Raw genomic sequence first — 15,801 nt, forward strand, 5'->3', positions numbered from 1 at the left:
TTCTCTTCCAGCCGACTCAAGTGGACCAGCGTTAACTCCCCTCTTTATCCACCGCACACTTTTTTTCTTTTTAAAATCCATCCCCTCTTTCTCTCCCTGTCCTCCTCTTCTTCTTTTCCTCTCCTTTCCCCACTTCTTCCGCTATTTATTTATTTATTTTTGGTTTTGTTTTTTAAGGGGTGTTGACCGGGGTTGAGTTCTAGCCGACCGAACCCCCCTGCCAGCGAAGCGATTGGTGAATCGCGCCGGTGACTGACGTGCGGAATGAGTGCGGCTCGCCGCAGCCGGGAGCTGATTGGCTGCGCGGGGAGACTCCGAGGGCGCTGCTACAGGAGCACCGGGCACTCGAGTCCTGCAGCCTCGGGAGTAGGTGCCGCGCGCCCGCCCGCCCGCCCGCCAGCCCGCCGCGCGCTCGGGAGCCGGGGCCGCACTCGGGCCGCCGCGCAAGCTCCCCTCCCCGCGCAAGCTCCCGCCGCAGGCCGAGGGCCGCCACCCGCCGAGGACAGGGCAGGAGCGCGCGGCCGCCGAGCCGGGCAGCGCTGGGGACGGCGTCTTTTGTCCCCGGAGATCGCTGGAAGTTTGCGGCGGGACGCGCGCGGGGAGGCGGCCGAGGCAGCCCCGACGTCGCGGGAGCGAGTGCGCCGAGCCAACATGGGCAGCGGGCGCGGCACGGGGGGCCGCCGCTGGGCCGCCTCGGGCGTGCTGCTGGCGCTGGCCGCCGGGCTCCTGGCCGCGGGCTCGGCCAGCGAGTACGACTACGTGAGCTTCCAGTCGGACATCGGCTCCTACCAGAGCGGGCGCTTCTACACCAAGCCGCCGCAGTGTGTGGACATCCCGGTGGACCTGCGGCTGTGCCACAACGTGGGCTACAAGAAAATGGTGCTGCCCAACCTGCTGGAGCACGAGACCATGGCCGAGGTGAAGCAGCAGGCCAGCAGCTGGGTGCCCCTGCTCAACAAGAACTGCCACATCGGCACCCAGGTCTTCCTCTGCTCGCTCTTCGCGCCCGTGTGCCTCGACCGGCCCATCTACCCGTGCCGCTGGCTCTGCGAGGCCGTGCGCGACTCGTGCGAGCCCGTCATGCAGTTCTTCGGCTTCTACTGGCCCGAGATGCTCAAGTGTGACAAGTTCCCTGAGGGGGACGTCTGCATCGCCATGACCCCGCCCAATGCCACCGAAGCCTCCAAGCCCCAAGGTCAGGCCGCCCCTTCCCACGCGCGCGAGCTCCCCAACCCGGGCGGGCTGGGGCCCCGGGGACCCGCCGCGGGAAAGCCACTGCCACTCGGACCCCCGCCCGACCGCTCCTCCCGGGAGTTCGCACGCGCTCCCTGGAGGTCGCTGGCAAGCTGTGCGGAACGAGTTTTAAAAAAGCCTCTCGTTCGTCCGAGGTGTCGCTTGGCACCTCTGCCGACCCAGGTGCACGGCTGGCCTGCCCGGCAGCGGCGGCTGCGCCGGGGCCCCTCGCAAGCTCGATGCGGTGCGTGGAGCAGCTGTTCCTGGGATCCAGCTCGCTTTTTCGTACCTGAGACAAAGCCTGTTCGGAAGGAGAGCCCTTCTCCCGCTGCAAGGGAACCGAGTCCCCGTGGAAGTTTTTAACACCGAGACGGGATGCCCCAGGAGGGAAAAAAAAAAAAAACCCAAACCCAAAGTGTAGAAAGCCCAGAAAGGCTGAGAAAATGCTAAGGCGCAGCTTTGTGTATTTTCATAAATTGGATGAGTGTTAAAAAAAGTCCCCCCCCCCCTTCCCCGGGCTTTCTTTAGACAGTCCTTCAGCCAAGTAGCTCCGGGAGGGTTGCAGAACTGGCCGAGTTTAAGAAAAAAAAAAAAAAGTTTAGAAACAGGATTTCTGTTTCTCCACCCTTTTCAGGTAACTGCTTGGGGAAGCTGGGGCTGGAAAGCGTGTACTCTCATTCTTGCATACCCCCTGCTTCTCCCATTTACACAAATCCTCAGGTAATTAGAAAGATAAAAATGCAATTAGCTCATTGTTCATCTCTCCTTGGGGAGTAGGGCCACGCAAATTGGAGACTTTACGAACAGCCCCACGGAGGGGGCCTGCGCTTCCTCTTAGAACCCCTCCCACTTAAAGGGCAGCTCTTGAGGGGAGGGGAAAAAAGAATCCCTCCTGGAGAGGCAAAAACAAAACAAAACAAAACAAAACAAAACCAAAAAATCAAAACAAACAAGAAAAAAAAAATCCAGTGCAATGGCTTGACTTTTAAAGGAGCAAATTCTTCCGATGCTGAGTTGAGGCTGAAAGAAAGATGTGTCCATAGTCCTATAGTCCGGAATGGGGAACCATACCTAGGCGGCCTGAGCACAGGCTCCAGTGTCCCCCAGGGGTTGGAGGAAGGGGTTTAGGATGGGGGTTGGGCTGTTGGCTGACTTGGTTCATCCTGAAGTGATGCCTAAAAGGGAGATGTCCTCTGAAGAGTTTAGTCTTCCAGTGTGACGGTGGTCGTATGGGGAAAGCAAGCCCCCAATGCTCCTGCGTGTTCTAGGGAGGGAGCAGATTGGTCCTAAGTGACCGACATTGGGTGGCCTGGGCCCCTGGCCGGTGGGAGAGGTGGCAGCCTGGCTGCGGGGGGCCGGGGCACTGGGCACCTCTTGCGTGTCTGCACAGGGTTAACCTCTGGGGGACTTGCGGGCCTTTGGATCAAGAGCTAAGCGGTTACCTAGAGCAAACAAAGCACTCGTGTTCTGCTGGTGTGGGGCCATCCTCTACAGCCCACAGGATTTTCCTTCTCCCCTTACTCACTGGCTGGCCGCTGGTTGGCCGACCGCCTGCCCAGAGATGAGCCCACTCTGCTCTAGAGGCCTCTCTTCCACCCCCAGCTGTCTTTCGGGAACAGTCCTTGCACATGGAGACCTTGGGGGGGGGGGGACACCTTTTATGGGGAAGATGGGGGACTGGCTGAGGTGCCTACGGATAAAACGGGAAGAATCCTCCCAACCAACCCCAACCCCCGCTGCCCCGAAAGGCTGGAGTGGAGTGGGGGATATCCTAGATTTGCTCTCTTGCCTTTGACTTCTGGGCTGTTGTTCCACCTGACTGCCCCCTCCTGAGTCTGGGCCTTGGTACCATCCTCCCCACGCCTCCCCTCCAGCCCCTGAATGCCTGGGTAGCACCCTCCCAAGGCCCGCTCCCGAATAGAGAGGAGCCCTGAGAGGACCCATCAGGTGTGGGGCTTGGGGACTGGTTCTCCCCTCATTGGTTTTGGTGAGAGGTTCTGCCCAGAGAGCACCCATTCCTCCCCTTTGGTGGGAGGGAGCCCGACAGGAGCCCCGAATGACTTCCTCTGAGGCCACATGGCCATTGTCAGCTGAGCTGGGAGGTGGGAGGGCTGTGTGTGTGTGTGTGTGTCTGTCTGGAGGGGCAGGTTGAGACAAACCAAACTACCAGTCCTCATGAGCTTATGGCTTGGGGTTCCAGAATGGGAGCTGGTACTTTGGGACGAGAATAAATACACAGGTACTACTTGTATTCTCCCTTCTCTTTAGTCTTTGAAATTAAAGCCAAATTTTCAAGGCATAATGCATATCTCGGCATGCTCTTCATGTAATTGGGCATGTTTTGGGGGTATTGGGCACACTTTAAGAGCCTTGTGTTAGTAAAGATCGACTTAATAATGAAAGAAAAGTCAAAAGATACTTTTCCCTCCAAAAGTCTGACACCCCAGCTACATCAGCAACTGTCTCTGTGCGGCATAGGAAAAGCATAACTTTAACAACGTTCCAGGAAAGTTCTTTCTACATCTTGCGCTTACGTTAGATCTACCCATTCCCAGGCCAGGAAATGGTGGTTTCCTCTTCCAGCCAGGTTTCACCAATTGAAGTTGTATGAAATGAGATTATATTTTTAGTTTAATTTTTTTGTTGTTCAGATGTGCTGTGTGTTAGAGCAGCCCGGCTGTTCTAGTCATGGATTGCAGGGCCCACGGTGCTCTCCTTGTCTCCCGGGAGCCTCTAGAAGGTCTCGTCTCAGGATGTGGAGGAGCTGGCCAGGGAAGACTTGCTGTGTGTGTGAGGGAGAAAGTTTGTGTGTAATTGTGTGTGTTTACTGTGTGTGTGTGTGTGTGTGAGAGTGAGAGAGCGCTGTGTGCACGTGTCCTGATTTTTAAAAAAAAATTACTTAATCGTGACTCTAGTGTTGGACTGTTGTCTCCTCTCCACCCCCTAAAATATTAATGAAACACAAAATTCTTCAGTTTTGGGTTCCCTTGCTTTAAACATTATTTCAAATCTCCCTTCAAACAGCAGTTGAGTTCTACCTCTCAGATGGATGGTGGGTTTCTCCTACAGAGGTGGCCTGCAGGGCCCCAAGGACACACCAGCGGGGGCATAGATTAATACTGCTTTACACATTCCTCCTTTCCCTGGATCAAGCTACTCCAGAGTCGGCCATAAGAAAAGTCAAGATGGGGGTTAGCTCACCCCATGAGCTGTTTCTACCTTGAGAGGCGCTGAAGGTCAAATGTTCATTGGCGGGCCTGAGCATAATGCGCCGTTTGGCTACAGAGCCTGTCAGGGAACTCAGAGGGTCCAGAGGGGATGATGGGAGTGTGCCCTCGGGACAGTGTTTGATAGTCTCACTTCCGGGGCCCTGCTCCTTGTTCAGTTAAGATTATATTCATAGAAACTTACAGTGTGATGACTTCTACTTAGAAAGAAAGAAAGAAAGAAAGAAAGAAAACAAGGAAAACCCCCAAACCCGGTTCGCCCTCCTGGGATAGGTAACACGGTCCTTCCCATACTTCAGGACCTCCTTTCCCTGTTTTTCTCCCCAGGGAAGCAAGAACCATAATGCAAAATTCTGGGTAAGTTTTTCCCTTTGTCAGAAAAACTACCTCCAGGACCTAATTTCAAATTCTGGCTGAAAAGCAAATTTCCAAATTCTGCTTGGAGTGTGGCTGTGGCTCTTGCCGCACTGAGAATTAGATGGTGTCTGGTCCTGGGTATGGAGCCAAGGTGGGAAAGAAATCCTAAGAAAGATGAAAGGGTGTAGTCCCTGCTGGGCCCCAGGGGGACCCTGCTTGAAAGTGGGGGTGACCGGCTGAGGACTGGGTATGTCCTGGGGGGGCAGCGCTGGCCTGGCAGGGCTGTGCAGCTCCCTCCATAGTATCACCACCTTGGTGACGGTGATGAGCCCTGGGGGACATCACAGACAGGAGACTCTGCCACGGAGGCCACTGGAAAGGACAGGGGAGGAGGAAGAGGAGGACAAAGAGCCTTCGATTTTACCGTTGTACTTCGGGGTGACTTTCCTCTGCTTCTCAGTGCCACCCTGGCTTGGCCCCCTGTGCTTTGCCAGGGGTGGAGTGACCTTTGAATGTGCTAGATTTCCTAGATCATGGATTAAACTCCTAGTGGCCCATGGATGATGGAGGGGAAGGTCTGAGGAGTCCACTGTCCTCCCACAGAGGCACTCGACCCCCCGGGGGAATCCCCCCTCCAGCAGCATTTGGGCCTGGAGGAGGCCTCTGTCCCTGGCCTCAGAAGTATGTTTCCCCTGTGCCCCGCAGTGGCCCTCATGCCTGACACACACACACACACACACACACACACACACACACACACACAAACCCCTCCTCTTCAAAGCACTTCACAGTGTTGTGAAAACACCTTCAGAGGGTCCTCCTGCTCCCCCCTCCCTCCCGGCTCTCCCATTTGGCAGCTCTTGCCTGTTGCTGCCCCCAGCCCCAGCCCCACCCAGCTGCTCCTGCCTCCCACCCCAGTGCAGGCAGGAACTCACACTGCAGTAGCCCTTTTGGAGAGGGGTACTCGGGCCGGGAGCTTTCCTTCTTGGCTCCTAGGAAGCAGGTCAGATTGATCTGCTGTCCCTTTGGGAGTTTGGGAATGGGAAGGGGGCAGGGATCAGAGAGGGATATTTAAGGACGAGCGGGGAAAGAACCAGAAGCAAACAGCTGGAATAGGTGAGCACTCCCCGTCCAGCCACAGTTCACACGCCGCCCCAATAAGGTCGGTTTAAATGGTTGTGCTGAATTCCACAGTTCAAGCCCCCAGATTTTCAAGAAATGGTGTCTGGGGGCGTCTGGGTAGTTCAGTCTGTTAAGCATCTGCCTTTGGCTCAGGCCATGATCTTGAGGTCCTGGGATCGAGCCCCGCATCAGGCTTCTTGCTCTGTGGGGAGCCTGCTTCTCCTCTGGTGCTCCCCCTGCTTGTGCTCTCTCTCTCTCTCTGTCAAATGAGTAAATTTGGAAGGAAGGGTATGGAAGGTGACTGTTTTTGGAAGGTCTGTGTGACTGTCTTCCTTCCTTGGAAGGAAGGAAGGAAGATAGAAAGAAAGAAAGAAAGAGGCTGTGTCCGTCTGGTGTTGGGTCCAGGGCCCCAGGACTCTGATTGTCCAGTTGCTCTTCAGAAATTCCAGAGGACCTTTAATTACTTTCAGCCTGGTCCTAGGGCTGACCTCTTCCCCAGGGCTGGCTCCTTCCAGATCGCAATCTCTGTCACTCATGGCTCCTCTTTCTCCTCCTTTCCCTTCCTAGGCACAACCGTGTGTCCTCCATGTGACAACGAGCTGAAGTCTGAAGCCATCATCGAACATCTCTGTGCGAGCGAGTTTGGTAAGAAGACTTCTCCAGCCTCCCCTGGGAGGTTTGGCCTGGTCCCTGCTTCCTTCTGGTCTGTGTCCCTGGGGAGCAGAGAGCCTGTGGGTGCCTCTTTTTGGAGCTTTTTATTCTCTCCCTTCATTCTGCCCCAAATGGTTGCTTTTCTCAGGGCCATGGAAATCTGGAGAGGGTGTAGAACGGGCTTGTTTTCATTAACGTTAAACTTGGCTTCTGCCCTTCTGTTTGAGGGATTCCTGGACAGGTTTTTGGGGGAACTTCTCTAGATGTGGAGGGTGGCAGACTTGAGGACAGAGGGGGAGGAGTTAGGGAGTGACACCCCTCCTTGGATGCTCCTAGGAGCTGGACCCAGGAGATCCCACCAGCGGCTTGGTTGGCATTCTCTTCACACCAGTTCTTTCTCCATCTGCCCCTAGGTGTCAGCACCTCTCTGCCCAGGCTCTGAAATGTGGCACAGGTTCCTGCCCACCTGCACCCCCCAGCCCCTGGGGAGGGGAGTCCAGCCGCTGGGGTGTTCAGAGGGGTCCCCATCAGGTCCTTCCTGACACAGAAAAGTGATCTCCCTCCAGAATTCTCTCGCTTCTTCCCAAACCACTCCGGGTTAATGCCAGATCAGCCTTTACAGCCCCAGGAGAAGTGCTGGATGTGGTCTGGGGAGCAGATCTCAGGGGCTTTTCAGGGATGGCCCTCTGTAGGCAGCCTCATAGAAGGCCTGAACAGCTCCAGACACCCTTAGCCTGGGAACGGTAAATGTCGACCACCTCCGTTTGGAAGGCCGCCTCCTTCTAATTCATGCGGATGCCGAGAATTGGCTCTGCCTGTGGACAAGGCCCGCTTTGCTGAAGGAAGGTTCAGCCTGACACTGAGCAGTGCCCTTCTCGAGATGCCTGCCGCGTGTCTCTGAGATCGGCGTTCTTGCAGAATTCTTACCAGGAAGAGCAGAACGGTAGGTAACATGGGTCCTTGGCCATTCAGGGTGACCTATTCCACGTTTTCACTAACCAAACATAATAAAGCATACAGAAAGGCCTTCCTGCACTCGCCAAGGGTTGTGCCCAATTCCCATGCATGTGACCTGTACATGCAAGTCGAAGGAAATTGTACCGTGACATGCATATTCTCAGGATTGTCTTCGTGACTGAGGACGGATGTGGGAGAGCTCAGCCCCTTTGCCAACGACAGCGTCTTGAGGACGGATATGCCTTGTGCGCTTCGTTTGTGCACGAGACATCTCGGCCTCCACTGCCCTTGGCGGGGGCCTGTGGGACCTCTAGGAAGATTGGTCTAGGGGGCAGTTTCCGGCCTGTCTTTGAGGCACCTCCTTTTTTTCTGGTTGCCGTTTTAAATGAACCGGAAGGGAAATGGTAGAACGCATCGGAGGTCACGTGTGCGGACTCTGTGGCCCTTCCATCGTCCGGGAGTACTTTTGCCCTTGCTTCCTCGAGGGGTGCCGAGAGCCCAGCTGAGCCGGCAGACCGCCCACTGGAGCGTCTGTGGGTGCATAGCCCCATACTGTGTTAGCAACAAACCTTTTCTTCCTCAAATGGGGTTGAGACTCCTTCCCAAAGGTGCATTTGGGACAGAGAAAAGAAAATCTCTCAGAAATCCTGACAAGAAGCCTAATGCAGTGTGGCTGGGGCAGAAGGAATCTGTTGAGATATGGCCGAGAGCCCAAAGAGTCCTTTCGAGGGATAACCAAAGGGCCATGTTTTGATTTCCCGGATCCTCTTCAGATATTGTAAAGAAGCACACTCACTTTTAGAAGTTGGCCCACTGATATTTGCGTAAATCCAAGAAACCATATTAAAGCAAGCTCTGAAAGGTAATATATTAGCTGATGCTTTATGTTCCTGTGACTTCCGTCAGGCTCAACTTCTGAGGGAAGAGTGATGGAAAGCTTGGGAACTCACAGTGTGGAGGAGGTGATTGATCTGCCATGCCTTCCTAGTCAGGAACTGAAATCCAATGTATGTGGTCGTTCATTGATTCATGTATCCATTCATTCGACATTTCTGGAGGGCAAAGGGGCTGTGCTAGACACCATACTCAAAAATACTTACCTAGAGCAAATTACAATTTAATTAAAAGTTTTTTTTTCTTAACCATTGACCAAACACGAATCGGTGATTTCCTGCAGAGTCATGGCGTCATTTGAGAACTCACCAGCCGAGGAAGGGGCCGTGGGAACTCAAGTCCAAGTTAACGTTAAGGAGTTGTGGGAAGAGAATCAGTGTCTTTATGCTTGGGTCTTTGGAACTCACCAACCTGAACTTGTCGTCAGGTCTCCTTCCTCCGCTACCACTTCCTACAATTCTGGTCACTGAGGGTTTTGTGTCAACGAGGTCCATGAGAGACATTCTCCGGAATTGGGGCGAAGAGGCAGGCTTTGGGGAGGAATTTGAACGTGGAAAGTTGACCCCATGGCGTAGGGCAGGGGTCTAGAGGGTGCTCAGGCAACTCCCTGGGATGGATGTCCTTGCCCACTGTAGTAGCTGCCTACTAAGTCAGCAAGCCACCTGCTTACTGCTTATAGGAGGGAGGGGTAGATCTTATTTTAATAGCTCGTCAGGTCTTGGCGGATCTGACTGATGGGTTGTTTGAGACTGTGTTCCGTTTGCCCCGAGATGGTTTTCTTCTCGGCTTCAGAGAAGGTCTGAGGTCCTCCTGGACTGTACAGGTCATCATATCAAGTCCACTTACTTCATAAATAAGGAATCTGACGTTCCCACCTGGAGTTCTTCCATTCTCTGGCATGCTGCCTTCCTCATTTAAGAGACGATGAACATCCACTGGGCTCTGCCATGAGGCATTTATCCCCTTAGCACGGCTATGGCGTATGCCAGGCTTCTTTGAACTGGATGCAGGCGAGACTTTTTGGTTTTTTGTTTCTGATGTTCTTGTAAGGCAATAAATAGGATTTTATTTTCCTCCACTCTGCAGGGGCTGAGCTTAACTTTGCCCTTCTCAGCATCCTGGAGAATGCAGCCTTGTTGAGAAACTTGTTTCTTAGCTCAGTTCATTTCAAGCAAGCGAGGCAGTCAGCCACGCTGATGGGATTCAGTTAGGAAACAAAGAAATTCAGCAGGGCAAGCTGACACACAACAGAGAAGAAAAAGAAGGTTTTCCTCCCTGCTCTAGGGATCAAACTTTGCCTTAAGTGGCCCTGACATCCCTGGTGGGAAGACATTAGGTTGTTGGAAGGCTTTCTGTGAGCTTGAGGAATAAGGGGCTGCATTCCTTCTGGGTCAGCACAAACACTCGCCTTCCTGCCAATGCATCCTCGGAACCCCACAGCCTCCGTAGAGCGGGGTGTGCAGGGCCCAACACTCTTTCCCAGGTGGTGCGTTTTTAAATCTCTGGCAGGTCTGCCTGGCCACTAGTCTCTCCACCTCTGCACCGTACACCCCCGCGCACCCCCCCACCCCAAGTTCCGAGCGCACTGTTTTTCCCCAACAGGGAAAAGCATCAGTAGAAACACCTGTGAGCTGATACTCAGGAATGCAGCTGGATCAGGCTGGATCAAGCACCAGATGTGGGAAAGCCAAAAGTTAGATGGTGCAAAGTCTCTGAATTTGGCATGGTGGCCAGCAGCTTACCTGTTGTACTGAAGTTGGGACACGCTGCTCTGCGTTTTGTGCTCTGGGCTTTCCCTGCTCTGTGACAACAGGGTGCCGCCTCCTTTCTCTTAAACAGGCTGCCTCACTAGTAATTCTGCTGTTAGCAACTCGGTGCCCTTAGGCATCTTTCCTTCGCATTAGCTTATCCCACAAGTGTGAAGAGCTCATTTATAATTGCTGGGAGGTTAGGACCCTGCCTCCCGCCGGTGTCTCTAACTTCTCCACTATCTGTAAAGACCTTTAAGCTTTTCTGCTAGAAGCGTGCTCGATGATCGCCTTCTGCTACGGTAGTTCAGGACTTGCTCTCGTGCAGGCTTCTCCAGTTTTCTTGAGCCTGAGAGTTCGGGTGGAAACTCCTTTACCCCAGTATTTTCTTGCTGTGGAAAAAAGGATTTCATTGCCCCCAGAAATTTTCCTTGCCTTCTGGAAGGACTTCTTTTTTTTCCCCATTTATGTTTCCTCATAAAGAGTAAAACCATACTTTGTAAGGGCAAAAGGAGTCAAATAGGAAAGGAAAGAAACCGGCTCTCACCTTTAGGCTTTGGGAATGTTTCCTAGAAGAAATCTTTTCAGAGGTTCCTGAACCCTCACTAATATGTTCTTGCTCTGCCTCACTCTTCTTTCAAGGTGTGTTGGCTGTGCTGCTGTTTGGAAGCACAGCGGTTTACTCCGAAGGGCAGTTCAATCTCTTGCAAAAAAGCCTTTTCAAGCTAAACCCAGGGTTTCCTCCCACTGAGGTGAGGGAAACTGGCTACCAGCACAGTAACTGTAACATCTATAAGCCGCTGGAGAGCGGGGTCTGCATCTGGCACCCTATTTTACCTAATGTGAGTTGCCCATTCATTATGAGACGCGCTGTTCCTTTTGGACCAGTGACAAGGAAGCATGCCTCATGGTAATATGTGAAGATAATCCATGTCTTAGAATGAACAAAACAAGTCCTGTTTGTACTTCAACAGCCCTAGGAACAGTCTCTTCCTCACGGTAGGCATGAAATAAAAGTTTGCCGGATGAGTATTTGAATTAGCGGAATGGCGGGGGATGGAAATTAGACTTCCTTTCTTCCTTTTTCTTCTTTCTTTCTTTCTTTCATAAAAGGAGAAGGCATCCACCCAAGTGGCTGTGGACAATACATTTATTAATTTCAAGGAAAACTTCCTGCCCTGTTTTGGGTGATGGAGTGTACATGCATGGTTATTAAAAACTAAACAGAAACATTCACGTCTAGAAACTGAGTTCAGTGAAAGTGCAGTTAAGTAAGGCAGAAGGCACACAGCTCTTGGGGTGGAGTCAGCAGGCTGAAGGCTTCTGAAGTAGTCTCCCATCCACAGATCTGTAAATACTTGGAAGGGATCATTAAGGCACTTCGTGTGAGGGAAAACGTGGGGTCGGTGCTTTCAGTCCCTGGAAAGCATAGCCCACAGGTCACAGCCTGGATCCTGCTCTAAGTAGCTTTCCCGTCCATGCCCAGGGGTGTGCTGTCCAGCACATGGGCTGTGGCTGAACCAAGGGGCCTTGAAGCCTTCGGTTGACTGGGTTGCTGGTGATGTCCGTTCCCTGCTCACCTGTGGTTTTGGATTGGAGATTGTCTGTGTAGAACCCAAACCTGGGGTCCTGTCCAGAGAATCAGGCCCTGGGCAGTTCAGGCTGAGGTCACATGGAGACCACTTTGCACTCTGAAGCGAGGCTAAGGAACGTCAGGGCAAAGGTGGGGAAGAGCCACATTCTCCCTTCTGGTGAGCGCTGTGCTGTCTCCATGCCTGATTCTCTCTTGGCTCTGTTGGGCACGAAAATACTTGGGTAAAGCAAATTTCGGTGAGAATCACTGTGTTAGCGTAGTGGGGCCTGGGATAGTATACTGAAGTATGGGACAGTGAGGAACCGTGGATGGGGCACGGCGTTTCCCGGAACTGAGTTCAGTCCTTCCGCTGCTGCTATGCGCGTGCCTTGCAACACTGGGCATATCCCTCCCCCACTCCAGGTCTCTGTTTCCCTCCATTTCATAGGCCCGGGTATAGGTTTTGGTGAGGAGCAGAGGCGACGGTGTGTTGGGAACCCAGGCCGGACTCACTAAACATTCACTGCGGCGATGCTTCCAGGGACGGCAGTATCCGGCCACCTGTCTGGGGCAGGTGGGACCTCCCTCGTGGCTCTCCGCAGAGCAGCGAGAGGTGCATCTCGGGAGTGCTCTGTCCTCTACTCTCACCATATTTACTGAAATCTTTTCCAAATCTGATTCTGTTTGCAACCCTGTGCCCTCCTTGCGTCATGCCGAAGGGATTGCTTTTCTTTGTCCTGAGACAAAGATTTCACTATAGGCAAGATCGGCTCAGGATTGGCTGATGCATGTCCTCCCCTCCTTGTGGCCAAGTCCAGGTCTGACTCGGTTACTCCTTGGGACAGTCAGTGGCCCAACGGTGTGGGTGGGTGTCCTGTGAGGTCCTCTCCAGCTGGTGCTTCTCTGATTAGGAGCGGCCCAGCCCCATTTCTTAAGCCCCCTTATCTTTTTTCTTTTCTTTTTCTGATAAAGTTATTGTGGTAAGATATGTACATATAACATGATATTTGCCATCTCTGTCAGGTGTATGGTTCGGTGGCATTAAGTACACGCACATTGTCACACAGCCTTGCCTGCCAGCCATCTTTGGATAGATTTCGTCCTCCCAAACTGAAGCTCTGTGACCATCAAACACTAACTCTCCATCGCCCCCCTCCCAGCCCTCGGAAACCGCCATCTCATTTCTGTCTCTATGAATTTGACAGTTCTGGGTATTTCACGTAAGTGGCATCCGGCAATATTTGTCCTTTTGCGTCTGGCTTATTTCACTTAGCAAAACGTCACCCTTATCCTTTGATGCATGGATAGACAGACGGTCATGGAGAAGGGGAGTGACAGGGACCGACCCTCAGCTTCTCCTCTGTTGTCTGAAGCTTTTCTGGATGTGGGTAGAGAAAGGAGGCAGGAAGGAATGGTTTGGGAAAGGGGGTGCTGTTCACAGCCCGCACAAGTGGCCCATGTCTTTGGGGGCCGCGCCGCTCATTTGTATCCCTTTGTCATTCTAAAGACACGCCAAGCTGGATGGAACCTCAAAGGTCAGCCAGTCCAAGGCTCATCTCAGGGACTGAGAAAAATAAGACTCTGATAAAGAGTTAGTCATGTGATCGTCCAAGGCTGCTCTTCCTGGTGTCTGTGAAGGTTTCTGTCCCCACCAGCATTTCCCTGGGCTGCTGATCCATTTCATACCTGTCCTCCCTCATGTACCCTCATGTTTTCAAGGTCCCCTCCTGCCAGGAATGGTGAGGTCTGTGGGAACGGAAGGTCGGTGGGAAAGGGATACGGGGGCTCCTTCATGGCTTTCAAAGCCTGTGGGATGTAAATGGACTGATAGGTGCTCCCACCCCATGGAAAAGGTTCACCAATCTTTGGTTTCTTTCTTTGTGGAGAGGCAGGCAGTGCAGTACAGTAGAAAGGACATGGGCTTTGGGCCAGGGAGACTTGGATTCAATCCCAACCCTATAAACTGAGCAACCATAGAGAGTCTCTTAACGTCCCCCAGCTTGTCTCCTCGCTTGCAAAATGTGACTGGTGATTCCCGTGTTACTGCCGTGGTAGGGAGAATTGACTTTGAGTCAAACGTGTGGGGTGCCTGGAATATGGCCGCAGCTCAGTCCATAATCACGATTATCTCTTCTCGTTGGAAAGAATAGTTTCAGCGTGGAAATGAGCCTAGGTAGGAAGATTTTGGCACAAGTGAAATCAGTTTGGCAAAAATTTTTAGGCGATGGAATGGAATGTTCTGGTTAATTCTCTGGTTAGCAGAGGATTAGACTGAAGAAGGCTTTTTAAAAGCCCACTTGGAAAAACTTGAAAAGCTCTCTGCAGCTTCAAGGTGCTATAGTTAACAAAACCCAAACAAATCCAACCCAAACCAAACCAAACAGAAAACAACCCCGTGTGTTCTGAAAGTCAGACCTGGGTTTTAGTGTGATGACACCCCTGAGGCATGGACGGACCATGTAAGCAGTTTCAGGATGTGCCTCCTGAAGATCTTTTTGTTTGTTTGTTTGTTTTTGTGTGATTTTTAGAAATCTAATTCCTGATACGTGTTTGCTCCTAATTTATTGGGTTCTGTTTAGCCCTGTGGGTTCTACTGCCCTCCCCCTCTTTTTCCCAAGCTGGTTCCCCAGCGCATTTGCTTCTTTTCCAACCACGGCCTTGTGATACTCGTGAGACGTACTCCCTTTAACAAAAAAACAGGCTGCTTTCGAGAAGCAAGCAAGCATTTAAATATTGGTAAATTCCGTCCAGTTTTGCAGAAATGAACCAGAAGCTCCAATTTGTGTGTGTTTAAAGGAGAACAAATGGCCAAAGAAATGTCAGGCCCTTGCCCTGCCCTAGCCTGCTTTGAGCAGCCAATTAAGGAGGCCTTAGCTTTGGAAGACTTCTGAAAGGCCTATAGATTACGTTTGAAATCTTTGTTTAGTCTTTCAGGAACACTGTCACACGGATGATTTATCAAAGAAAGTTGTTTATCTGGCAGTAAAATAAACTCTGGGCCTGTTCGGACTAAAATTTCCCGTGAATTTCTACCAAGGTAAACACTGGTAACTGGCAGGTTGCAGATTCCGTGTGAAAGCCAGACACATACAATAAATATTTGAGCGATAGCTTTGCTGTGTAAGAGGCCTCCCCTGTCACTAGCACTGTCACTTCCGCCTTGGCCCAGAGGGCCTGGCGTGGTGGCTGGCCCCGAGCAAGACCTGGCAGGGCCCTCGGGGGCAGGAGTGTCCTGTGCTGGGTGGGCCTCCCGGGGCTCAAGTGCCACTTGGGGCTGGTACCGGGGACTTCTGGTACGCGGGATGGGGGGGGGGGTGAACCTCAGGATGGCTGCTGTCAGCATCACACTAGCAGCCTGGGGTGTGTGAGGAGGGAAGTGAACTCGAAGCGGCCCAGCTTAGGTTTCTTGGAAGATAGACATCCGTGGGACCAAACTGGCAGGATGCTGGGGCTCGGATGCAGGACCGAGGGCTGGAATCACCTGGTGAATTTTGCTGAGCTTGAACAGTAGCCACAAAGAGTGGTACAGATGTGTCCCTGGGGCCATCGGCTTTGCTAGCTGGCAAGCGATCCTTCTGGAATAGAGAGGGCAGGTCTGGCTCTGTCAGTGCCCAGGACATGTTTGAGAGAGGGACTGAATGAACACAGGAAGGGTGGTAGAAAAGAAAAGAGATGAAAGAAAGCCTTCTAGGTCTTTCAAAGGAAGATGTGGTGGTCATCGTGTAGAGTGGCATTTTGGGGAAGGACCACTGAATTAGAAACAGCTTGCTCTCGGACAGCCCTGGTCCAGGAGTCTGGAGCTTCTAGATCACCCTGGCCTTGGGTGGGGTCCCTATTGCAGGACTGAGCTGAAGGTGTTCCTAGGGACCTCCTGTAACTTAGATGACACCCTGGGTCCCTCTCATCTCCACTTCTTTAGTGGGTCGGGGAGAGGAAGCCAGGACCCAGGAGAAGAGTTGACGTTTGTGTCCTTGGTGAGGGTGTTTGGGGTGGAGGTCCGGGCTCAAGAGCAGAGAGAGCCTCTGTGCTCATGTTTAAG

General features: G+C 52.6%; 1 protein-coding gene across 1 annotated transcript in view; it reads left to right on the forward strand.

Moving 5' to 3' along the window:
- The first annotated feature begins 367 nt into the window (after positions 1–367).
- SFRP1 (secreted frizzled related protein 1) overlaps positions 368–15,801 on the forward strand; it is a 44,999-nt gene continuing 29,565 nt past the window's right edge. Inside the window, exons 1-2 of the mRNA XM_045070954.1 lie at positions 368–1,195; positions 6,507–6,584. Of these exons, the coding sequence (XP_044926889.1) occupies positions 652–1,195; positions 6,507–6,584 (622 nt within the window). The 5' untranslated portion in view covers positions 368–651. The remainder of the gene's footprint in view (positions 1,196–6,506; positions 6,585–15,801) is intronic.

The sequence above is a fragment of the Mustela putorius genome, unplaced genomic scaffold (genome assembly GCF_011764305.1).
Source record: "Mustela putorius furo isolate JIRA1106 unplaced genomic scaffold, ASM1176430v1.1 tig00003976_pilon_pilon_pilon, whole genome shotgun sequence".
In the NCBI taxonomy this organism is placed as follows: domain Eukaryota; kingdom Metazoa; phylum Chordata; class Mammalia; order Carnivora; family Mustelidae; genus Mustela; species Mustela putorius.